General features: G+C 51.8%; 4 protein-coding genes across 5 annotated transcripts in view; 2 read left to right on the top strand and 2 right to left on the bottom strand.

Moving 5' to 3' along the window:
* Positions 1-6: 6 nt before the first annotated feature.
* LOC130376037 (coiled-coil domain-containing protein 106-like) lies at positions 7-5,113 on the bottom strand. Its single transcript, XM_056583231.1, has 5 exons — positions 5,051-5,113; positions 3,467-3,619; positions 2,512-2,706; positions 1,508-1,668; positions 7-429 (listed from the first exon to the last, which is right to left on the bottom strand). The coding sequence occupies exons 1-5, from the start codon at positions 5,064-5,066 to the stop codon at positions 274-276; spliced, it is 681 nt and encodes a 226-aa protein (XP_056439206.1). The 5' UTR covers positions 5,067-5,113; the 3' UTR covers positions 7-273.
* A 2,343-nt stretch (positions 5,114-7,456) lies between these two features.
* On the top strand, positions 7,457-14,320 carry LOC130375982 (transmembrane protein 238-like). Of its 2 annotated transcripts, none has more exons than XM_056583165.1 (5): positions 7,457-7,548; positions 7,708-7,852; positions 10,348-10,498; positions 12,133-12,328; positions 14,005-14,320. In XM_056583165.1, exons 3-4 carry the CDS (start codon positions 10,351-10,353, stop codon positions 12,297-12,299), a joined length of 315 nt encoding a protein of 104 aa, XP_056439140.1. In that variant the 5' UTR covers positions 7,457-7,548; positions 7,708-7,852; positions 10,348-10,350; the 3' UTR covers positions 12,300-12,328; positions 14,005-14,320. The 2 variants fall into 2 exon arrangements, with proteins under 2 accessions (XP_056439140.1, XP_056439139.1); XM_056583164.1 differs by having other exon boundaries at positions 7,460-7,548; positions 7,708-7,823; positions 14,005-14,315.
* Positions 14,321-16,926: 2,606 nt separating this feature from the next.
* Positions 16,927-23,392, top strand: LOC130375981 (visinin-like). The gene is made up of 3 exons (XM_056583163.1): positions 16,927-17,314; positions 21,146-21,257; positions 21,542-23,392. The coding sequence occupies exons 1-3, from the start codon at positions 16,934-16,936 to the stop codon at positions 21,625-21,627; spliced, it is 579 nt and encodes a 192-aa protein (XP_056439138.1). The 5' UTR covers positions 16,927-16,933; the 3' UTR covers positions 21,628-23,392.
* The window catches only part of LOC130375980 (germ cell-specific gene 1-like protein), a 14,415-nt gene continuing 13,170 nt past the window's right edge, over positions 23,324-24,568 (bottom strand). Inside the window, exons 6-7 of the mRNA XM_056583162.1 lie at positions 24,247-24,568; positions 23,324-24,117 (exon numbers count right to left, since the gene is read on the bottom strand). The exon at positions 24,247-24,568 is cut by the window's right edge and continues 130 nt beyond it. Of these exons, the coding sequence (XP_056439137.1) occupies positions 24,068-24,117; positions 24,247-24,568 (372 nt within the window). The 3' untranslated portion in view covers positions 23,324-24,067. The remainder of the gene's footprint in view (positions 24,118-24,246) is intronic.

The following is a 24,568-nucleotide window of genomic DNA, read 5'->3' as shown; positions in this document are numbered from 1 at the left end:
AAATAATAATGTAATAACATAGTCTTCAAATCCCTTCTAGTCTTGTTCTTAAGATGTTGAACCACGAAGACGTGTTTCTCAAAACTTCTTCCTGAACAAAAATCTGTTAAACCAACAACAAAATTACTCCTGAGCTAGCTAGCGCTAGCTGGCAGCAGACTAGTCTCTGCAGTGGTAGAGACTAGCTCCTGAGGCGGGAGGAGGCTAGTTCCTGAAGCGGGAGGAGGCTAGTTCCTGAACCGGGAGGAGACTAGTTCCTGAAGCGGGAGGAGGCTAGTTCCTGAAGCGGTAGGAGATGGGCAGCAGCTCGTGGGACTTCTTCATGCTCTGCACCTTGGTGTGAGTGGCCTCGTCCATGGTTTTGTAGCAGCGCCGGGCGTAGTCCAGGAGCTTCTCCTTAGACGCCTCAAACTCCCCCACCTCCGCCATCTGACAGAGGGACCAACATTTACACCACCTGGATCAACCTCCACTGAGATCTACTTCCTGTACATTAATCTTTATAAAGACAAACTGAACCTGGATCAACCTCCACTGAGATCTACTTCCTGTACATTAACCTTTATAAAGACAAACTGAACCTGGATCAAACTCCACTGAGATCTACTTCCTGTACATTAACATTTAAAAAGACAAAAAGACATCGCACATCTAGGTGGACACGCCCACTTGTGATGTCATAAGGGGCAGATTTTTCAAAACAGCTTGTAAGGCTAATCACACTCACACCTGGTGGCATGTCATGGGACCTTTAAGGAAACCAAGTCAGAAACTCAGACAAGCACTGTTCCAATGACGAGAACGCTCGGAAATTCATACCCTTTGTTTTTGAGAATTCCGAGAATTTCCAAGGATACATCGCTGGATCCTGAACAATCAAAATACCCACAATCCTCTACGTAAACACGCGGCTCGGTGTGTTACAAAATGTCGGATGGAAAACAATACACATTGCTTCACACAAGTGAAGTTATTTAAACGTTGTCAGAAATATTTTGTGCCGTATTGCATTTTATAGATCATTTAAATGCAAAAAAAATAAGCTTAAAGACCTTTGCGATTTTTTTCAAATGTTTTTGCAACGTAATGTTAGGCTTAACAATTTATCAATGAGCCCTAATTTAGCAATGAACCTTAAGCCAGATGAGCCCTAATTTAGATGAGTCCTAAATTAGATGAAGCTTAAATTAGGTGAGCCCTAATTTCAATTCAATTTAAACTAGGTAAGCCCTAATTTAGATTAAGCTTAAACTAGGTGAGCCCTAATTTAGAGGAGCCCTAATTTAGATGAAACTCAAATTAGATGAAGCTTAAATGAGATAATCCCTAATTTAGATGAGCCCTAATTTAGATGAAGCCTAAACTAGGTGAGGCCCAACTTGGATGAAGCCTAAGCTAGGTGAGCCCTAATTTAGATGAAGCTTAAGATAGGTGAGCCCTAATTTAGATGAAGCTTAAACTAGTTGAGCCCTAATTTAGATGAAGCTTAAGCTAGGTGAGCCCCTACCTTCTCGGGGGCGACCAGCAGCAGCTCTGCGACCGGCGAGGTGGAGGCCATGGTGTTCCGGTCCACCCCGTGGATCTGGAACGCCCGTGACATGCTCCGCACCTTCTGGTACGTAGTCAGGATCTTCTTGTAGCGCATCAGAACCCCATCAGCATCCTTCACTAGGGTGGAGCGGGAGGGGGGAGGGAAGGAGGGAGGGAGACGGGGGGAGGGAGAGGGAGGGGGGAAGAGGGAGACGAGGGGGGGGAGGGAGAGGGAGGGGGGATGACAGGGGGAAAGAGGGAGACGGGGGGGGGAGTGGGAGGGTGGAAGACAGGGGGAGGGAGGCAGGGGGGAGGGACGGAGGGAGACGGAGGGGGGAAGACAGAGGGAAAGAGGGAGACGGGGGGAGGGAGGCAGGGGGGGGGGGGGGGGGGGGGGGGGAGGGAGGGAGGGAGAGAGGAGGGGGGAGACGGGGGAGAGGGGGGAGACGGAGGGGGGAAGGCAGGGCGGGGAGAGTGGGAGGGAGAAGGAGGGAGACAGGGGGGGAGTGGAAGGGGGGAAGAGAGGGAGGCGGGGGGGAGGGAGAGACGGAGGGAGGGGGGAGACAGGGGGAGGAGACCGAGAGGAGGGAGAGACAGAGAGAGAGGTTCCATCGCGTTTTAGAGCGTTATTGTAGAAGGTTCTCCGGACCCAGAAGGTTCTAGAAGGTCCTCCAGACCCAGGAGGTTCTAGAAGGTCCTCCAGACCCAGGAGGTTCTAGAAGGTCCTCCAGACCCAGAAGGTTCTAGAAGGTTCTCCAGACCCAGAAGGTTCTAGAAGGTTCTCCAGACCCAGAAGGTTCTAGAAGGTCCTCCAGACCCAGAAGCTTCTAGAAGGTTCTCCAGACCCAGAAGGTTCTAGAAGGTCCTCCAGACCCAGGAGGTTCTAGAAGGTCCTCCAGACCCAGGAGGTTCTAGAAGGTCCTCCAGACCCAGAAGCTTCTAGAAGGTTCTCCAGACCCAGAAGGTTCTAGCAGGCCGTACCTCTCTGGCGCTCCCGGCCGTGGGTGATCCTGAAGACCCGCCTCATCTTCATCCTGGGCTCCCCACAGGCCCGCCCCCCACGGCCCCCCTTCCTCTTCTCCTCCTCCTCCTCCTCCTCGCTTTCAACCTCCGCCTCCTCCACATACTCCTCATCCGTGTAGAACTTCTCCTCCTCCAGGTGGAACTCCTGCTTCACTGTGGACACAAGAGGAGGAAGTGAGCTGGAGGCGGACTTCATGCTGGCCAAAGATATAAAGGTCCTTGTGTTTCCTGCTAGCTGGAGCCGGGACTTCCTGCTGGTCTACAATGTAAAGGTCCTTCTGTTTCCTGCTAGCTGGAGGCAGGACTTCCTGCTGGTCTACAATGTAAAGGTCCATGTGTTTCCTGTTAGCTGGAGGCGGGACTTCCTGCTGGTCTAGGATGTAAAGATCTACGTGTTACCTGTTAGCTGGAGGCGGGACTTCCTGCTGGTCTTTTCAGGCTAAAGGCAGTGGGACTAACAAGGTCGGGCTTCATGGCTCAGGGGAAAGTGGACTATGTGTGATCCAGTATGAATAACATGGGGTCACCCTGATATTAACATGGGTCACCCTGATGTTAACATGGGGTCACCCTGATATTAACATGGGTCACCCTGATATTAACATGGGTCACCCTGATATTAACATGGGGGCACCCTGATATTAACATGGGGGCACCCTGATGTTAACATGGGGTCAACCTGATGTTAACATGGGGGCACCCTGATGTTAACATGGGGGCACCCTGATATTAACATGGGGCACCCTGATATTAACATGGGGCACCCTGATGTTAACATGGGGGCACCCTGATATTAACATGGGGCACCCTGATGTTAACATGGGGGCACCCTGATATTAACATGGGGCTCCCTGATGTTAATATGGGGGCTCCCTGTTTTGAGCAGTGGTGTTGAGGTGCTCGGGGGTCTCACCGGGCACGGAGGGGGGGCGGCGGGGCCTGGGGCCCGGGCCCTGGCTCTGGAGGCGCCGGAGGGCCATGCCAGAGCGGGTGGTCATGGGGGAGGGGGGGGTGGGGGAGGACGCGGGCTGGGCCTTCACTCCCCGCTGGAGGTCACCTGCCCAGTCTGCTGGGGGGGAAGGGGGGGGGAGAGAGGAAGAGTAGGGGGGAGAGAGGAGAGAGTAGAGGGAGAGAGGAGAGAGTAGGGGGAGAGAGGTCAGAGTAGGGGAGAGAGAGGAGAGAGTAGGGTGGAGAGAGGAGAGAGTAGGGGGGAGAGAGGTCAGAGTAGGGGAGAGAGAGGAGAGAGTAGGGGGGGGAGGAGAGAGTAGGGGGAGAGAGGTCAGAGTAGGGGGGAGAGAGGTCAGAGTAGGGGGGAGAGAGGTCGAGTAGGGGGGAGAGAGAGGAGTAGGGGGGAGAGAGGTCAGAGTAGGGGGAGAGAAGAGAGAGTAGGGGGGAGAGAGGTCAGAGTAGGGGAGAGAGAGGAGAGAGTAGGGGGAGAGAGGTCAGAGTAGGGTGGAGAGAGGAGAGAGTAGGGGGGAGAGAGGTCAGAGTAGGGGAGAGAGGGAGAGTAGGGGGAGAGAGGAGAGAGTAGGGGGGAGAGAGGAGAGAGTAGGGGGAGAGAGGTCAGAGTAGGGGAGAGAGGAGAGAGTAGGGGGGAGAGAGGAGTGAGTAGGGGGGAGAGAGGTCAGAGTAGGGGGGAGAGAAGAGAGAGGCGAGAGGAGAATGGAGAGAGGAGAGAGTAGGGGGGAGAGAGGTCAGAGTTGGGGGAGAGAGGGGAGAGTATGGGGGAGAGAGGAGAAGGAAACCTCTGAGCAGTCCGTTCTAGTATGAGCCCGTGGGGACAGTCCTGCGTCGTCCGGTCACCCTGTCCTGAACAGATCCCTCCTCCTCCCCCCTCCTCCTCCTCCTCCCTCTCCTTCCTCCTCCTCTCTCCTCCTCACTCCTCTCCTCCTCCTCCTCCTCCTCCTCTCCCCTCCTCTCTCTCTCTCTCACGCTCCCCCTCTCCCCTTACCTCTCCCCCCCACTGGTTATTTGTGTTTTCTGTGATCCAGGGACTGAACTTATAAAGTTGAGTTGAGGTGACAGGGGCGGCCAGCGTCCTCTGTACAACTAACATATAGCGACGCCCCTCTGCCCTCCTCTCTTCTCTCTCCTGCCTCCTCCTCTTCCTGCTCCTCCTGCGTCCTCCTCCTCCTCTCCCTAACCCCTCCTCCTCCTCTTCCTGCTCATCCTCTCCCTCCTCCTCTTCCTGCTCATCCTCCTCCTCCCTCTCTCCCTCCCCCCTCCTTCTCTTCCTGCTCATCCTCCTCCTCCTCCTAGCTTCCTGCTCCTCCTCCTCCATCCTCCTCCTCCTTCTCTTCCTGCTTCCTCTCCTCCTCCTCCTCCTCCTCCTCCTAGCAGTGGTAGCCTAGCGGTGGTAGCCTAGCGGTAGTAGCCTAGCGGTGGTAGCCTAGCGCTGGTTTTCTAGCGCTGGTAGCCTAGCGCTGGTAGCCTAGCGGCGGTAGCCTAGCGGTGGTAGCCTAGCGGTGGTAGCATAGTGCAGCTATAACCAGCAGACCTTCGTAGGAGCGCATGCTGACGATGAAGCGGTCCAGCTGGCAGCGCAGGAGTTCCTCTCCTCCTCCAGCTCCCGATGCGCCTCTCGCTGCCAGGCGTTCTTCTCCAGGGACACGGTAGAGGTGGGTGCGCAGGTTAGAGATCAGCATGAAGGAGCTGTAGGGGGGCGGAGCCTCCGAGACCAGGCCCTCTGGAGCCGGGGGGGGGACAGGAAACATCAACGGTGACCTAACTCCAGCTTCTAACTCTTTGACCCTAGGCGGTCTCTGTGGTGTGCGGGGGATGGGGTTAACCTGGTGATGGTTAGTGGGTTCTACGAACATCATGTAACCCTAACCCTGTGCGGTCCGGTGTTACTGGATGGACTGCGCTCACAACTGGTTCCATAGAGGATGGGGAGGACTATGTAGTTCTGAGGTCAGACTCTACACCCCCCCCCCCCCCGTTAGGATCAGGGTTAGTGCTCCAGTCAGACTCTACCCCTGTCTTTACACCACTGGTTAGGTCTTCAGCCCTGCTTCACTACGGTTAATCTGACTTCTAAACCCACCACTATAACCTCATCTGATCTAGTCTCATAACATAATACATGTTATATAATCCATAAAATAATGATGCATAAATAAAGCTTTATGCTATACCGTAAAGCTATAGTTACTAAAGTACTGTCAGCTCAGAGTAACTAAAGCTTTGGTTTAGTTTAGTTTAGCTAAGTTTAGTTTAGTAGGCTGTACTGTCAGCTCAGAGTAACTAAAGCTTTGGTTTGGTTAGTTTAGTTTAGTTTAGTTTAGTTTAGTTTAGTTAGTTTAGTTTAGTTTAGTTTAGTTAGTAAGCTGGACTGTCAGCTCCTGATGCGCTCAGAGTAACTTAAGCTTTAGTTACTGTTTAGTTACTGTTTAGTTTAGTTTAGTTAGTAGTTGGTCGGCTATGCGGGTCAGCTCACCGTCGATGAGGTGGGGCGGGGCGTGGTAGCAGGGTGCACGCTGCATGTTCTCCTCCAGGCTGAAGGGAACCTCATAGGCGTCCAGGTACAGACTCCCTCCTCCGCCTCCTCCACCTCCTCCTCCTCCTCCTCCTCCTCCACCTGAGGAGGGTAAAGTGAGCTCCAATATGGAGGAGTTGTACTACTGTTCAACTTAACACAAGTATTACCTCTGGTGGTATAAAGAGAGGTCCTTAAGGAGCAGGGTAGGGGTTAGACAGTACAAGAGACAGGTCATTAAGGAGCAGGTAGGGGTTAGACAGTACAGAGACAGGTCCTTAAGGAGCAGGTAGGGGTTAGACAGTACAGAGACAGGTCATTAAGGAGCAGGTAGGGGTTAGACAGTACAGAGACAGGTCATTGAGGAGCAGGTAGGGGTTAGACAGTACAGAGACGGGTCATTAAGGAGCAGGTAGGGGTTAGACAGTACAGAGACAGGTCCTTAAGGAGCAGGTAGGGTTAGACAGTACAGAGACAGGTCCTTGAGGAGCAGGTAGGGTTAGACAGTTCAGAGACAGGTCATTGAGGAGCAGGTAGGGTTTAGACAGTACAGAGACAGGTCATTAAGGAGCAGGTAGGGGTTAGACAGTACAGAGACAGGTCATTGAGGACAGGTAGGGGTTAGACAGTACAGAGACAGGTCATTAAGGAGCAGGTAGGGGTTAGACAGTACAGAGACAGGTCATTGAGGAGCAGGTAGGGGTTAGACAGTACAGAGACGGGACATTAGGGAGCAGGTAGGGGTTAGACAGTACAGAGACAGGTCATTAAGGAGCAGGTAGGGGTTAAACAGTAGAGACCAGTCTTTAAAGAGCAGTAAGGGGATAGACACAGAGACAGTATATAAAGAGGATCTTAGTCCGATTAATTAGGTATATTTACATTGGCTTAATTTTTTATTCTATAGGAAATTAAATAACTGGTGTAAAGGATATTGAACCATTTCGTGCTGTAACTGGTCAGGGCTAGTGTTCAAAACGTGTCTTAATCCCATCGTCATCCTCCCAGCCTACAGTATAGGCTGCCTTTAAAGGCTGTAGCCTTACCACTAACCACAGCCATGGAACGGACCCTGCTACACACTTTATACTATTAACATTAATATTAATGTGTGAATCAGCACTTTATTTTACCTGCGGTCTCCGTTTCGTTCCTGCTCGGGCTCGGATTCATCTCTGCGCAAATGTCGCTTAAACTCTGAGAAACGAGCGATTAACTTGTTGATAGTGACGAATAGGGACGATAATTACTTTCTCCAAACTTTTCCTATTTTCTATAAATACAGAAGTCGGTTCGCCGTGTTGAGTTATAGTGCAGTAATATCGGCTGAAGGTTGCAGAGTTCAGTCACAAGGCGAAACTCTCTCACTAATTACCTGATTATAAGTGCCTGGCGAGGAGCGGTCTGCGCCTGCGCACACGCGCTAATGTCAATGTTTTTATTTATTTATGAATAATTCTATTTTTGCCGTCAACTTCCTATTCATGCCCTCGGTTATATGTATAAGTGCATAAAAGGTGCGTGTACTTGGAATATGTGGGGTCCCAGTCAAAAAGGGCTATTGGTAATACGAAACTTGGGCGGGGCTCAGGTGTGTGTGTAATGTGTGTATGCATGTATATGTGTGTGTGTGTGTGTGTGTGTGTGTGTGTGCGTGTGTGTGTGTGTGCGTGCAGCCAGGTAGCCTACGGAAGGACGTCGTCGCTGTGACCGGGCGTGGAGCAGCAGACCGGATCCCCTCTGATCAGAGCTAGGCTAGCCTCAGTCCAAGGCACCGCAACCAAACCGAACAGTAAGTCCAACCTCAGGTCGTATAACTTGGTAATAAGAAGTTGGATCCCAGGCCTATTTTGTTCTAACGCAGATCTGGGGTCTGCTGTTCCGACCTGCAGAGTCTTGGTCCTGGCTGTGGCGAACTATATTTAAATATGCTCTATCCGCGATGATTGTGTGTGTGTGTGTGTGTGTGTGTGTGTGTTGTGTGTGTGTGTGTGTGTGTGTGGTGTGTGTGTGTGTGTGTGTGTGTGTGTGTGTGTGTGTGTGTGTGTGTGTGTGTGTGTGTGTGTGTGTGTGTGTGTGTGTGTGTGTGTGTGTGTGTGTGTGTGTGTGTGTGTGTGTGTGTGTGTGTGTGTGTGTGTGTGTGTGTGTGTGTGACATGGTATGTGCATGTATAGTGTGTTTGTGGGTGTCGGTTCCAGGATCGAGGAGTAAAGTTACCTCGGATAAATGAAGCACGCATTCAAACTTTTTAAGGAAAGGAAAAAGTCACCCGGTATCGTAAACGCGATACCGTCCATTGTCCTTGGTTCTCCGCGGTCCTTCCTTGTTTCGTTGTGTTTCTCTCTTAATTGTGGGGAAGCTACTTTACATCTAATGTCATTGTCTCAATACCAGACTGCTCTCTGTGGTCCCGTCCAGCTCCAGGTATTTGGGGGACGTCTATCTGGCTACCAGAACCTTTGGGCTGGGAGTTTAGGGCGAAGGTAATAGTGTATAGTGACGTCTATAGTGTATAGTGACGTCTATAGTGTAGGGACATGGGCGAGGCCATCTTTGTTTATTGCGTCATCTCGGTCTACTCTAAGAATTCCAAGATGACAAAAAAGGGGGGTGCCTCCGTGAAATGCCGCAGGAAAGCTGGGAGATTTCCCCACTTCCAACTCGGAAGGCTGGTCTCCTAGGCATCTGGATCACATCATGACGTCAGTGTAAAGTGACGTCCAGAGTGACGTATAAAGTGCATAGTGAAGTCTATAGTGTTGACTTCTATATTGTATAGTGACGTCTATAAAGTATATTGACGTCTATAGTGCATAGTGACGTCTATAGTACATAGTGACGTCTATAGTGTATAGTGACGTCTATAGTGTTGACGTCTACATTGTATAGTGACGTCTATAAAGTATAGTGACGTCTATAGTGCATAGTGACGTCTATAGTGCATAGTGACGTCTATAGTGTATAGTGCATAGTGACGTCTATAGTGTCTAGTGACGTCTTTAGTGCATAGTGACGTCTATAGTGTCTAGTGACGTCTATAGTGCATAGTGACGTCTATAGTGCATGGTGACGTCTATAGTGCATGGTGACGTCTATAGTGCATAGTGACGTCTATAGTGCATAGTGACGTCTATAGTGCATAGTGACGTCTATAGTGCATAGTGACGTCTATAGTGCATAGTGACGTCTATAGTGCATAGTGACGTCTATAGTGCATAGTGACGTCTATAGTGCATAGTGACGTCTATAGTGCATAGTGACGATAGTGTATAGTGACGTCTATAGTGTCTAGTGACGTCTATAGTGTCTAGTGACGTCTATAGTGCATAGTGACGTCTATAGTGCATAGTGATGCTTGGTAGATATATAATACTATATTGCTATTTATTGTGTTTATTTATTCATGACTGGGAACTGAAAATTGAATTGTGTACTACTGGGATGAATAAAGTTATCTGAGGCTTATATCTTAAAATGGCCCGACACACTTTTAAGAGACTGCAGATCAGTGTTTGCTGACTGTGTTAGGCTTGCGATGTCGGATCATGTGGAGGAAGATGGGATGCCCATATAACTTGGGAGGTTAATCATGCAGATTTCCCACAGGTATGTCAGTTTTGCCAGCGATGCTTGAGAACGATTGGTGGGGGAGGTTGAGGGGGAGGGAGGTGGCGGTGTGCTATTGCAGAGCAGCGCAGCGATCTATCGCTCAGTGCGGCGTTCTATCGCTCAGTGTAGCGTTCTATTGCTCAGCGTGGTGTTCTATCGCTCAGCGTGGTGTTCTATCGCTCAGCGCGGCGTTCTATCGCTCAGCGCGGCGTTCTATCGCTCAGCGCGGCGTTCTATCGCTCAGCGCGGCGTTCTATCGCTCAGCGCGGCGTTCTATCGCCTCAGACCCTCAGACCCTGTCCTCAGACCCTGTTCTCAGACCCTGTCCTCAGACCCCGTCCTCAGACCCTCAGACCCTGTCCTCAGACCCTCAGACCCTCAGACCCTCAGACCCTGTCCTCAGACCCTCAGACCCTGTCCTCAGACCCTCAGACCCTGTCCTCAGACCCCGTCCTCAGACCCTGTCCTCAGACCCTCAGACCCTGTCCTCAGACCCCGTCCTCAGACCCTCAGACCCTGTCCTCAGACCCTCAGACCCTCGGACCCTGTCCTCAGACCCTGTCCTCAGACCCCGTCCTCAGACCCTCAGACCCTCAGACCCTGTCCTCAGACCCTCAGACCCTGTCCTCAGACCCTCAGACCCTCAGACCCTGTCCTCAGACCCTCAGACCCTCAGACCCTGTCCTCAGACCCGTTCCTGTCTCCAGGCCATGCAGCTGAAGGGGCTGTCCCACTGTAAGGGGGCGCTGGCCTTCGCCCTCCTCATGGACCTCCTGGGGGGGGCGTCCCTGCTGCTCGGGGTCTTCGCCCCGCTGGAGCTCAACGGACAGGACTTCGGAGACCTGCTGGTGTACACAGGTACAGTACTGACGGAGTAGCTCCACCCTAACACCACCAGGTACTGTACTGACGGAGTAGCCTCACCCTAACACCACCGGGTACAGTACTGACGGAGTAGCTCCACCCTAACACCACCGGGTACAGTACTGACGGAGTAGCTCCACCCTAACACCACCGGGTACAGTACTGACGGAATAGCTCCACCCTAACACCACCGGGTACAGTACTGACGGAGTAGCTCCACCCTAACACCACCAGGTACTGTACTGACGGAGTAGCCTCACCCTAACACCACCGGGTACAGTACTGACGGAGTAGCTCCACCCTAACACCACCGGGTACAGTACTGACGGAGTAGCTCCACCCTAACACCACCAGGTACAGTACTGACGGAGTAGCTCCACCCTAACACCACCGGGTACAGTACTGACGGAGTAGCTCCACCCTAACACCACCGGGTACAGTACTGACGGAGTAGCTCCACCCTAACACCACCAGGTACAGTACTGACGGAGTAGCTCCACCCTAACACCACCGGGTACAGTACTGACGGAGTAGCTCCACCCTAACACCACCAGGTACAGTACTGACGGAGTAGCTCCACCCTAGTACCACCAGGTACAGTACTGACTGAGTAGCTCCACCCTAACACCACCAGGTACAGTACTGACGTACTGAGTAGTACTGTGAGTACTCCATTCTGATTGGCCAATACACATTCCAAGACTCTAAGTTCCTTTCCAACACCACACGTACTGTGTAGTGTACGCGCACACTACACCTCGATACAAACACCACACCACCACCTCATACTACACGCACACTACACCTCGATACAAACACCACCACCTCATACTGCACGCACACTACACCTCGATACAAACACCACACCACCACCTCATACTACACGCACACTACACCTCGGTACAAACACCACCACCTCATACTACACGCACACTACACCTCGATACAAACACCACCACCTCATACTACACGCACACTACACCTCGATACAAACACCACCACCTCATACTGCACGCACACTACACCTCGACACAAACACCACCACCTCATACTACACGCACACTACACCTCGATACAAACACCACCACCTCATACTGCACGCACACTACACCTCGATACAAACACCACCACCTCATACTACACGCACACTACACCTCGATACAAACACCACCACCTCATACTACACGCACACCACACCTTGATACAAACACCACCACCTCATACTACACGCACACTACACCTCGATATAAACACCACCAACTCATACTACACGCACACTACACCTCGATATAAACACCACCACCTCATACTACACGCACACTACACCTCGATACAAACACCACCACCTCATACTACACGCACACTACACCTCGATACAAACACCACCACCTCATACTACACGCACACTACACCTCGATACAAACACCACCACCTCATACTACACGCACACTACACCTCGATATAAACACCACCAACTCATACTACACACAACACATCAACACACAGCACATCAACACACAATATACCATCACACAATATATCAACACACAACACATCAACACACAACACATACAAAACATCTACCAGCTACCAGATGTCAGAAACAGTGTGTGTGTGTGTGTGTCCAGGGGCCCTCCTGGTGGTGCTCTCCTTGGGGGGCTGGGTCCTCTGGTACTCTGGGAACATCGAGGGCCTTCCCTCCAGGAAGGAGCTGGGCCACATCGGCTCGGCCGTGGACCGCCTGGCCCGCAACCTCAGCCGGAGGATCCACACCTTCAGGAGCCGCCACCCCTGACCCCTGACCCCTGACCCACCGGGACCTGGGTGAGGAGACGCTCAGGGGGGAGACATAATAATACCATGAGAACTAAATACAACTGAATGCACATGCTTCATTCAGTGGAGACTTACTGAGAGTTACTTAGTGTCTCGTGATCACGTCTCTGTCCTGGTGTCTGGTTGGATCACGTCTCTGTCCTGGTGTCTGGTTGGATCACGTCTCTGTCCTGGTGTCTGGTTGGATCACGTCTCTCTCTGTCCTGGTGTCTGGTTGGATCACGTCTCTGTCCTGGTGTCTGGTTGGATCACGTCTCTCTCTGTCCTGGTGTCTGGTTGGATCACGTCTCTCTCTGTCCTGGTGGCTGGTTGGATCACGTCTCTCTCTGTCCTGGTGGCTGGTTGGATCACGTCTCTGTCCTGGTGGCTGGTTGGATCACGTCTCTGTCCTGGTGGCTGGTTGGATCACGTCTCTGTCCTGGTGTCTGGTTGGATCACGTCTCTCTGTCCTGGTGTCTGGTTGGATCACGTCTCTGTCCTGGTGTCTGGTTGGATCACGTCTCTGTCCTGGTGTCTGGTTGGATCACGTCTCTGTCCTGGTGTCTGGTTGGATCACGTCTCTGTCCTGGTGTCTGGTTGGATCACGTCTCTGTCCTGGTGTCTGGTTGGATCACGTCTCTGTCCTGGTGTCTGGTTGGATCACGTCTCTGTCCTGGTGTCTGGTTGGATCACGTCTCTGTCCTGGTGTCTGGTTGGATCACGTCTCTGTCCTGGTGTCTGGTTGATCACGTCTCTGTCCTGGTGTCTGGTTGGATCACGTCTCTGTCCTGGTGTCTGGTTGGATCACGTCTCTGTCCTGGTGTCTGGTTGGATCAACGTCTCTGTCCTGGTGTCTGGTTGGATCACGTCTCTGTCCTGGTGTCTGGTTGGATCACGTCTCTGTCCTGGTGTCTGGTTGGATCACGTCTCTGTCCTGGTGTCTGGTTGGATCACGTCTCTGTCCTGGTGTCTGGTTGGATCACGTCTCTGTCCTGGTGTCTGGTTGGATCACGTCTCTGTCCTGGTGTCTGGTTGGATCACGTCTCTCTCTGTCCTGGTGGCTGGTTGGATCACGTCTCTGTCCTGGTGTCTGGTTGGATCACGTCTCTGTCCTGGTGTCTGGTTGGATCACGTCTCTGTCCTGGTGTCTGGTTGGATCACGTCTCTGTCCTGGTGTCTGGTTGGATCACGTCTCTGTCCTGGTGTCTGGTTGGATCACGTCTCTGTCCTGGTGTCTGGTTGGATCACGTCTCTCTGTCCTGGTGTCTGGTTGGATCACGTCTCTGTCCTGGTGTCTGGTTGGATCACGTCTCTGTCCTGGTGTCTGGTTGGATCACGTCTCTGTCCTGGTGTCTGGTTGGATCACGTCTCTGTCCTGGTGTCTGGTTGGATCACGTCTCTCTGTCCTGGTGGCTGGTTGGATCACGTCTCTGTCCTGGTGGCTGGTTGGATCACGTCTCTGTCCTGGTGTCTGGTTGGATCACGTCTCTGTCCTGGTGTCTGGTTGGATCACGTCTCTGTCCTGGTGTCTGGTTGGATCACGTCTCTCTCTGTCCTGGTGTCTGGTTGGATCACGTCTCTGTCCTGGTGTCTGGTTGGATCACGTCTCTGTCCTGGTGTCTGGTTGGATCACGTCTCTCTCCCGGTGGCTACCGTTGGATCACGTCTCTCTCTTCTCCTCGTAGGCCGTCAGATCCAGAGACCAGCTGAGCGATCTCCGACCCACCGGTTCAGCGTCGATACGATGTGTTGATACATGTCCTCTCCTCTGCTCCTGTTACTGTGAAACAGACGACTGAAGCCCATGTCCTGTGCATTTCTGACCCGTTTTAAAGCAGGGTTTGTTAGTTGTAGACTTAATATTGTGTTGTGTTTGGCCCCATGCATCTTTAATAAATGTTGAAATCTGATTCTTTGTCATTTAAGTGTTTTATTTATTATTATTTTAACTCTAAACCGGGAGCTGAGTTAGCCATTAGACTTAACCTAACCCTACTGTTCTACACATACCGTGTTCCAATACTACCTCGCTACTTAGTGCTAGAAGACTTTAGTAGGGCCAAATGCATCGTGTGAAAAGTGCAGTATACCAAAAATACAAAGATATTGTACTATGTCCAGTCACACTTTGCATTGTATGCACACTGTTACTTTGTAATGGTAGCTGCAGTACGTACAGCAAGTAAAAGGGGAAAAGTAGGGGACTGGGAACGCAGCCAGACTCCAAGTGGAACCATCATGAATCGTTACCGCCACCAGGGGGAGCGCTCATTCCGCCTGTACTACACAACGACGCCTAAGAACAAAACGCTGTTCAACAACACAACGCTGTTCAACAACACAGCGTTGTTGAGTACTCCATTCTGATTGGCCAATACACATTCCAAGACTAAGTTCATTTCCAACGCCACACGTACTGTGTAGTGTACGCGCACACTACACCTCGGTACAAACACCACCACCTCATACTACACGCACACTACACCTCGATACAAACACCACCACCTCATACTACACGCACACCACACCTCGATACAAACACCACCACCTCATACTGCACGCACACTACACCTCGATACAAACACCACCACCTCATACTACACGCACACTACACCTCGGTACAAACACCACCACCTCATACTACACGGACACCACACCTTGATACAAACACCACCACCTCATACTACACACACACCACACCTCGATACAAACACCACCACCTCATACTACACGCACACCACACCTCGGTACAAACACCACCACCTCATACTACACGCACACCACACCTTGATACAAACACTAACCACATCACCACATAATAGACAGCTCACTACACCTTGATAAGAACACCACCTGATAATACACAGATCACTATCACAGCGTAGCAGCTTGTGATATGATCTTCAGAACGAGGCTCATGAAAGCTCAGTTAACAGCCCAGCGTGGTTCTGCTCTGAATAAAAGTGGATAATCTGAACTTTCTTACAGTAGGTCTCTCTCTCTCTGTCTGTCTGTCTGTCTCTCACCCGGTTTCTCTCTCTCTCTCTCTCTCTCTCTCTCTCTCTCTCTCTCTCTCTCTCTCTCTCTCTCTCTCTGTCTCTCACCCGGTTTCTCTCTCTCTCTCTCTCTCTCTCTCTCTCTCTGTCTCTCACCCGGTTTCTCTCTCTCTCTCTCTCCTCTCTCTCTCTCTACTTCTCTCTTCATCTCTCTCTCTCTCTCTCTCTCTCTCCTGCCCACAGGCGTAGTGGAGGCTGGAGGTGATGTTGCGTCCTGACCTGTCTCTGTACTGTCTAACCCCCTACCAGGCTCCTTAATGACCTGTCTCTGTACTGGCTAACCCCTACCTGCTCCTTAATGACCTGTCTCTGTACTGTCTAACCCCCTACCTGCTCACTTAATGACCTGTCTCTGTACTGTCTAACCCCTACCTGCTCCTTAATGACCTGTCTCTACTGTCTAACCCCTACCTGCTCCTTAATGACCCGTCTCTGTACTGTCTAACCCCTACCTGCTCCTAATGACCCGTCTCTGTACTGTTAACCCCTACCCGCTCCTTAATGACCGGTCTCTGTACTGTCTACCCTACCTGCTCCTTAAAACTGTCCTCTGTACCTGTCCTAACCCCTACCTGCTCATTAATGAACTGTCTCTGTACTGTCTAACCCCTACCTGCTCCTTAATGACCGGTCTATGTACTGTACTAACCCCTACCTGCTCCTAATGACCGTCTCTGTACTGTCTAACCCCTACCTCCGCCTTAATGACCGGTTCTCTGTACTGTCGAACCCCTACCTGCTCCTTAATGACCCGTCTCTGTACTGTCTAACCCCTACCTGCTCCTTATATGACCCGTCTCTGTGTCTCACTAAGTTGAAGTCACTTTGTGTATTTGTGTTCTTTAGGAGATTTTGTTTAGGGTTAGGGTTAGGGTTAGGGGTAGGGTTAGGGTTTAGGGTGAAATATGTTAGATGTTGTTGCTTACTACGGTCTATTGTGGCTCATTTAGAGCGGCTCACCCTCCCTCCCTCCCTCCCTCCTTCTTCCCTCCCTCCCAGCCTCCTTCCTTCCCTCCCTCCCTCCCTCCCTCCCTACCTCCCTCCCAGCCTCCCTCCCTCCCTGCCTCCCTCCCTCCTTCCCTCCTTCCCTCCCTCCCTCCCAGCCTCCCTCCTTTCCTTCCCTCCCTCCCTCCCAGCCTCCCTCCCTCCCTCCCAGCCTCCCTCCCTCCCTCCCAGCCTCCCTCCTTGCCTCCCTCCCTCCCTCCTTCCCTCCCTCCCTCCCTCCCTCCCTCCCAGCCTCCCTCCCTCCCTCCCTCCCAGCCTCCCTCCTTCCCTCCCTCCTTCCCTCCTTCCCTCCTTCCCTCCCTCCCTCCCAGCCTCCCTCCTTTCCTTCCCTCCCTCCCTCCCTCCCAGCCTCCCTCCCTCCCTCCCTCCCAGCCTCCCTCCTTGCCTCCCTCCCTCCCTCCCTCCTTCCTTCCCTCCCTCCCTCCCTCCCAGCCTCCCTCCCTCCCCAGCAGGGGAGACTCCTGCCAAACAGAGGATCAACAGATCAGCAGCAGGTGGGAGTTGTACAACAACAACTAAGAATAACTAGACCCCAGCGCCCTCAGGACCGGTCATGGGGAACTCCAGGAGCGGCGCGGTGTCGAAGGAGATCCTGGAGGAGCTGAAGATGAACACCAAGTTCACGGAGATGGAGATCGTCCAGTGGTACGAGGACTTCCAGAAGCAGTGTCCCAGCGGACGCATCTCCAAGGAAGACTTTGAGGGCATCTACAGCCGCTTCTTCCCAGACAGCTCCGCCCAGACCTACGCACACCACGTCTTCCGCTCCTTCGACACCAACGACGACGGCACCCTGGACTTCAAGGAGTACATCATTGCCCTCCACCTCACGTCCACGGGGAAGACCGCCCGCAAGCTGGAGTGGGCCTTCTCGCTGTTCGACGTCGACAAGAACGGCTACATCACCAAGGCCGAGGTCAGAGAGATCTGCGCGGTGAGTGGTGGGGGGGGGAAGGTTGTCGTCGTGGTTTCCATCGTCCTGCAGTGGCTGGTGCCTCTTTGTAGCGGATCCCCTGAACAGCCCGTGGGGATTATCAGTGTGGGAGGGGAGCCGAGTTCAGTAGTAGAAGCTGTTTTGCGGTCTTGACGTGCGGGCGCTCAGTCTACTGTGACGTCTTCCTGAGGGCAGGAGGGTGAAGAGGCAGCGTCCCGGGTGGGTCTCCGATGATGCCCTTGGCACCTCCGGGTGCAGCGGGTGTGATGGATGGCCTCCAGCCTGGGGAGATGGGTGCCGGTGATCCTCTTTCTGCGGTGCAGCGTACCACACTGTGATGCAGTATGTGAGAACTGACTCGATGGCTGACTTGTAGAGGCTCCCCAGCAGCTGGTGTGGCAGACGTGCCCTCTTCAAGCACCTCAGGAAGTGAAGCCTCCTTTCTTTGCTGTCGCCGGGATGTTGACGGTCAGAGTCAGGTTGTGGCTGATGTTGACCCCGAGGCACCTGATGTTCTGCACAACCTCCACTGTCTCGCCTCCGATGGTGATGGGGTAATGGAGGAAGGGCTTTGGTCTCCGCCTGAAGTCCAGGATCATCTCCTTTGTTGTTGCTGCGTTGAGGATCAGGTTGTTCTCTTGGCTCCAGCTCACCAGGTTCTCTACCTCTGTCCTGTAAGCAGTCTCGTTATTACTCGTGACCCTGCCTACCACGATGGTGTCGTCTGCTAACTATAATATGGTGTTGGCCTCTTGGGTGGGTTTGCAGTCGAGGGTGTAGAGGGAGAAGAGGAAGGGGCTCAACACACAACCCTGTGGTGCACCGATGTTCAGGGTGATGCTGGAAGAGACCTGTCTCCCCATGCGTCCGTGGTCGGCCGGTGCGGAAGTCCAGGACCCAGCTGCTCAGGTGTGTGTTGAGGCCAGGTGTCGTGGTCCAGCTAAGTGGAAAAGTTATGGGTGGGGGGATGGTGTTGAAGGTGGAGCTATAGTCTATAAATAGCATCCGCACATAACCGCTGGTCAAGATGTGTAGTGGGAGTGGAGGGCTATTGACACTGCGTCCTCGGTCTACCTGTTTGCCCTATAGGCAAATTGGTGGTGGTTCAAGGAGGGGGGGATGCTGTTCTTCTAGTGTCCCAGTACCAGACGTTCAAAGCACTTCATCACCACCGGTGTCAGCGCCACTGGGCGATAGTCATTGAGTCCTGATGGCTGATTGCTTTGGGACAGGGATGATTGTGGCTCTCTTGAGGCATGTGGGGACGGAGGCCTGCAGCAGGGAGGTGTTAAACAGGTGTAACCCTATTACAGGTGCGCGAGCACCGCACTCAGCTCCCCTGTGCAGTGCTGCAGAACCCACCCTGGTGGTATGTAAACAGAAGTGAGGACCACCACGGTAAACTGCCTTGGCAGATAAAACGGTTTGCATTTCACTGTAATCAATTCCAAGTCCGGGGAGCAAAATGTCTCAACAATGTCAGTGGTGGTGCACCATGAGCCACACACATATATGGGCACACCCCCGCCTTTATCCTTACTGGAGTCAGCTGTTCGGTCCGCTAGGTAAACAGTCCGACCTGCTAGCTCAATAGCAGCCTCAGGGATGTTTGGATTCAGCCAGGTTTCGGTGAAGAAGAAAGCACAGCCAATTTTTTGGTTTGAGTGAAACCTCAGTCTGAGTTTGTCGATCTTGTTGACAATGGACTGGGCGTTTGTAACAGGCTGGGCAGAGCTAGTCGATCCGGTGAGTTCCTTAGCCTAGCTTGGATGCCGGCCCGCTTACTCAGCTTTTCCTTCCTCTCCCGTCTCTGTCTGCCCCACTTGTACAAAACCATGTAGAAAACACGAAAACCGGAAACTAGGGGTAGAGCTCTGAGCCGCTGCCACTGTGCGCCGCCATCTTGGATCTACACAAGGTTGTACCCTAACCCTAACCCTATCAGGAGACTATCAGGGTTAGGGTTAGGGTTAACCCTAACCCTAGGGTTAACCCTAACCCTAACCCTTTGATCTACACAAGGTTGTACACTATCAGGAGACTATCAGGACACCGAATCTCCTCACCGCCATCTTTGATCTACACAAGGTTGTACCCTAACCCTAACCCTAACCCTATCAGGAGACTATCAGGACACCACATCTCCTCACTGCAGGATTAACTAAGGTGGCTCCCTTACCCTAACCCTAACCCTATCAGGAGACTATCAGGACACCACATCTCCTCACTGCAGGATTAACTAAGGTGGCTCCCTAACCCTAACCCTATCAGGAGACTATCAGGACACCACATCTCCTCACTGCAGGATTAACTAAGGTGGCTCCCTAACCCTAACCCTAACCCTAACCCTAACCCTATCAGGACACCACATCTCCTCACTGCAGGATTAACTAAGGTGGCTCCCTAACCCTAACCCTAACCCTAACCCTATCAGGACACCACATCTCCTCACTGCAGGATTAACTAAGGTGGCTCCCTAACCCTAACCCTATCAGGACACCACATCTCCTCACTGCAGGATTAACTAAGGTGGCTCCCTAACCCTAACCCTAACCATAACCCTATCAGGACACCACATCTCCTCACTGCAGGATTAACTAAGGTGGCTCCCTAGCCCTAACCCTATCAGGAGACTATCAGGACACCACATCTCCTCACTGCAGGATTAACTAAGGTGGCTCCCAACAGCCTGTGTTTTTTCCCAATAGAGTCAACCAGTACAGAACCAGCACTGGTAACAGAACAGTATCTCATGGGACTGAGTTAAGGTATCTTTTCAGGTCACTTCCCCTCCAAAAGACACCAAGAAAGGGCTGTAAACACAGGGCTTAGGGAGAGAGACCAGCCTGGCAGAGCAGCCACCTAGGGTGTTGTTCACACAGGTTCTTATGGAAGAAGGCTTTAGCTGTTATTCTCTAAGCTTAATCACGGCTAACCCAACTGCTCGTTGTCTCTTCATTGCTACACTGCCTCGCTAACCAACTAGAACAAAGATATGAAAATCCTTCACCGCCACATGCAGAAGAGTCCATTAAGGTTTGATTTAAGAAAGCAATTGGATTACTATAATTGGAGTGAAACAACCAGATTTCAGAATTAGGAAGGAACATCCTATGAACTTAAAAAGCTCCTTCGTTTTTGGTTCATATTCTAAATGACGTATTGGATGCAGATTCTCTTCATCCAGGGTTAGCAATCTTCTTTTGCCAGGACTCTCGGAAGAGACAAATTAATGCAAAGACCTCCTTACTACTGTCCATTTCACCTCTCTCTCTCTCTATAAATGTCTCCTCTGCCATGTCCAAGAACCTTTCCATCTGATGACTTCGTTTGTCTAAAATCAGAGGGGTGCCAAGAGGCTTAAGGTCCTGCATTAGTGGGACCAGGGGGTCTGCCAGGTCCCGGCTTAGCACAGCAAGGTACAGCGAGATTCCGAGCCAACTCACGCAGTGGTTGCTAGGCGACCAGAATAGAATTGGTTTCTTGAGTGGATTTCAAGCTAGCGACTTTATATTTTGTTTCCGTGAATCTGCGTCCAGTGATTTTTGGTCAAACATTCAGAGAGCTCTGGAAATGTAGTAACTATAGACATTAAAGATCCTCCATTTTGTGTGTTTTGTCGAATGTTTTGGACCGGCGAAGTCATGCGCCGTAAAATAATATAATTATAGATAAAAACACCACCAAACCATAAAGAGCCAACGAGTGATAAACATATACCACGCCTCCTCCAGACGGATTAGCTAACAAATCAGTTACTGCTCGACCTGTGACCTATGACCTCTGGCCTCAGACCTGTTTGACCTTAGGTTGTTTCCTTTCCCCGAACAGGCCATCTTCAAACTGATCCCTGCGGAGGAGCTTGCTGGGCTGCCCAGTGACGAGAGCACCCCCGACAAGAGAGCCGACAAACTGTGGAGCTGCTTCGATAAAGGAGAGGACGGTGAGCGGGGGCCGAGGAACGACCGGATGAGGTTAGGGTTAGGGTTAGTGAGTGGAGCGAGGAGTAGAGACTGTTCTCTGCCTCCTTACCATTAAGCAGCGGGGGTTGAACCGGCAGCCCCCGCATGGAGGGCGAACCCTGAGTCGATGGTACATTCTCAGGGCGCAGTTAAGACTGGTAACGTAGAGCCGTGGATCTTTATGACGTCAAAGACTCCACTTTTCTGATATTCCCATTGTCAGTATGTACGGCCTCTGACCTCTGGTTGTGGTGTCTCTCCCCAGACCGCGTGGCTGAAGCTGAGTTCCTTGCCGGCCTCGTGGACAACGACGCCGCCCTGCGTCTGATTCTGTACCAACCGACCAAATAAGCCCTCGTTGGTTCATATGGTCCATGCTTAGTCATACCCAAATTAGAGGCAAACGAGCCTGGGTGACAGTTAACTGATTTGATTTCGATGATTTAAGGTCCATTATGATATGTTTCTGATTAACAATGGCGACTGGATTCTGAGGGAGAATCAGCTTGATGTTTTGATAAATGACTTTATCGGATGTAAAATAATAATGCACAAACATTTTCTTACCTGTATAGTAGAGTTGTCAGGAATGTCCGCTAAGAACAATTCAAAACAAACCTAATCCATCACCGGACGTCACCTGACACGATCACATGATCACAACTTGGAGATAGCTAAAGATGGAAGATAGTTAGGGTGTGAAGCAAGCTAAGATGTAAGGATAGTTAGGGTGTGAACTAGCTAAGATGTAAGGATAGTTAGGGTGTGAAGCTAGCTAAGATGTAAAGATAGCTAAGACGTAAATGTAGCTTATATGTGAGGCTAGTGAAAGTTTTATGCTGTTAGCTAAGCCATTGAACAAAGGTCGAAAGAAACTAGAAAGCAGAGTTGACTTATTCACTCTAAGCAGGCCTGACTGATGTTTGAAAGTTGACCTAGTAACCTTCAACCACAGATCTCGAATCCCAGCTGTTTTCAATGTAGTTAAATAAGAACGTACAGCTTCTGTGTTGTCTGTCCAGATGCAGAGCGCTGACCTGCATCTGTAGCCACACTTACAGATTAGTTTGGTTTCGTAAGCACTAGACCTGCTGCTCTTACTTGACCTAGTTTTAACCAAACATCTGCCGCGTAGTTCACTGTATCGCCACGTCCAGCACCCAACAAACCACAGCCACCTTTTCACTAGCAGGGTATCACACTTCAGATATATATATAGAGATATATTCAGATGTATGCTACAGATATATATTTTTATCAGTTTGTTCAGTCAGTGGAAGGAAGGAACCAAACTCTCTCCTATGATGACAAAGTTGACAATTTTACCAAATTGTTGAGAGATGTAGTCACTCTATGGAATTTTAAGAAACAAATGTGAGAATAAAAAGATGAAATAGTCATCTTTTTATGGTTGGTGGTGTTTTCATTAGAGCGTCTCTGATCGTAACATATAACCAGTCTCCTTTACTCTGAATGAACTTTGAACTCTTTATCTACACTATATTCTCTCCAGCATTCTCTCTCCGTCTCTCTAAGGGAGATTACACCCTAACCCTTAATCTGGGGTCTGAACATCTGTCTTCCCAAGCCCAGAGGACGGTCCCATATCTCCGCTCATCCTCCTCTCAGAGACAGACGTCTTCTGTCCATGCATTCATCCATTCACCCACCATCCGTCTGTCTGTCCATCCATTCATCCATTCATCTATTCATCCATCCAGCCATCATCTAGGATCATCTTCATAAAACCTTTCCTTGAATTCATATTGTGAGCGACAAAGAGCAGCATTTCATTGTTATATTATTATATTTTAATGTGAAAGAACTGACATCACAGGGTTGTACTGCTACCTCTCAAAAGCCTTTGAGAAGAGCAGACAATACATAGAAGTACAATAAGAGCATCTTCAGTTCAACCTCCAGTCCGTTGGTAAGGTTTGGCCAAGAGGTTTTGGTCAAAGTCAGAGTAGTGACGTAACCTTCAGTCACATAAAGCAGTGGTTCTCACCATGATTCTACTAGTGTACCCCCTCTTGTGTAACCCTAACCCCCTCTCAGATATTCTTTCAGCTGAGTACCCCATTCACTGGCACTAAATAAGACAATAAAGAATTAAATTAACGAAAATAATGTGTGTACGCTCTATTTAGCAGTGTAGTATGAACATAAAAAGGGTGCAAATACTCACAATTTAGTGAGAAACATGGGCCTGTACATGGGACTGCAACTGCTGATTGTCTGTCAACGTCTAATTTCTCCCCTCAATGGAATCCCAACGCCAGAGGGGGTCAGAGCAGGTAGAGGGGACCCCCTCCAGGGGGGGGTCAGAGCTGGTAGAGGGGACCCCCTCCAGGGGGGGGGTCAGAGCTGGTAGAGGGGACCCCCTCCAGGGGGGGTCAGAGCTGGTAGAGGGGACCCCCTCCAGGGGAGGGTCAGAGCTGGTAGAGGGGACCCCCTCCAGGGGGGGTCAGAGCAGGTAGAGGGGACCCCCTCCAGGGGGGGGTCAGAGCAGGTAGAGGGGACCCCCTCCAGGGGGGGGGTCAGAGCTGGTAGAGGGGACCCCCTCCAGGGGGGGTCAGAGCTGGTAGAGGGGACCCCCTCACACACACACAAACACACACACACACAGAAAAAGAGACACACACGCACAGACACATTCATACACAGACACTTACACAAGGACACACACAACCTCAGCCACGCACACGGACACACGGACACACGGACACACGGACACACGGACACACGGACACACGGACACACGGACACACGGACACACGGACACACGGTCTCAGCAGGGCGAGCTGTCCCTGTCGTCCTGCTGGTCGTAGTCCAGGGGGTAGATGGGGTCCAGGGGGTACATGGGGTCCATGGGGTCCACGGGGTCCAGGGGGTACATGGGGGGGTTCATGGGGTCCATGGAGTCCATGGGGTCCAGGGGGTCCATGGGGTTCATGGGGTCCAGGGGGTCCATCTCCCTCTCACAGTCCTCGCAGCCCGTCATCCCACAGCCCTCCACCACCACCATGCCCCCCCCCCCACTGCATCCCGAGACCCCCACCCCTCCCATCAACCCTCCCATCCCCCTGACCACGCCCCCTACCCCGGGCAGCCCCCCCACGCCGACGCCGGCCCCGCCCACCAGGAGTGCCCCGCCGGCCCCGTAGGCCAGCGGCCCGAGCCCCCCCCGGGGCCACAGCAGCTGGCTGACAGAGTACACGGCGGCCCCGGGGCTGGTCTGGGTCTGGGCGTGGGCCTGGGGGGCCGGCAGCAGCTGGTCGTAGGGGGGGGC

Source organism: Gadus chalcogrammus, chromosome 22 (genome assembly GCF_026213295.1).
Source record: "Gadus chalcogrammus isolate NIFS_2021 chromosome 22, NIFS_Gcha_1.0, whole genome shotgun sequence".
NCBI lineage: Eukaryota > Metazoa > Chordata > Actinopteri > Gadiformes > Gadidae > Gadus > Gadus chalcogrammus.
This window is presented reverse-complemented; position numbering and strand designations above follow the sequence as displayed.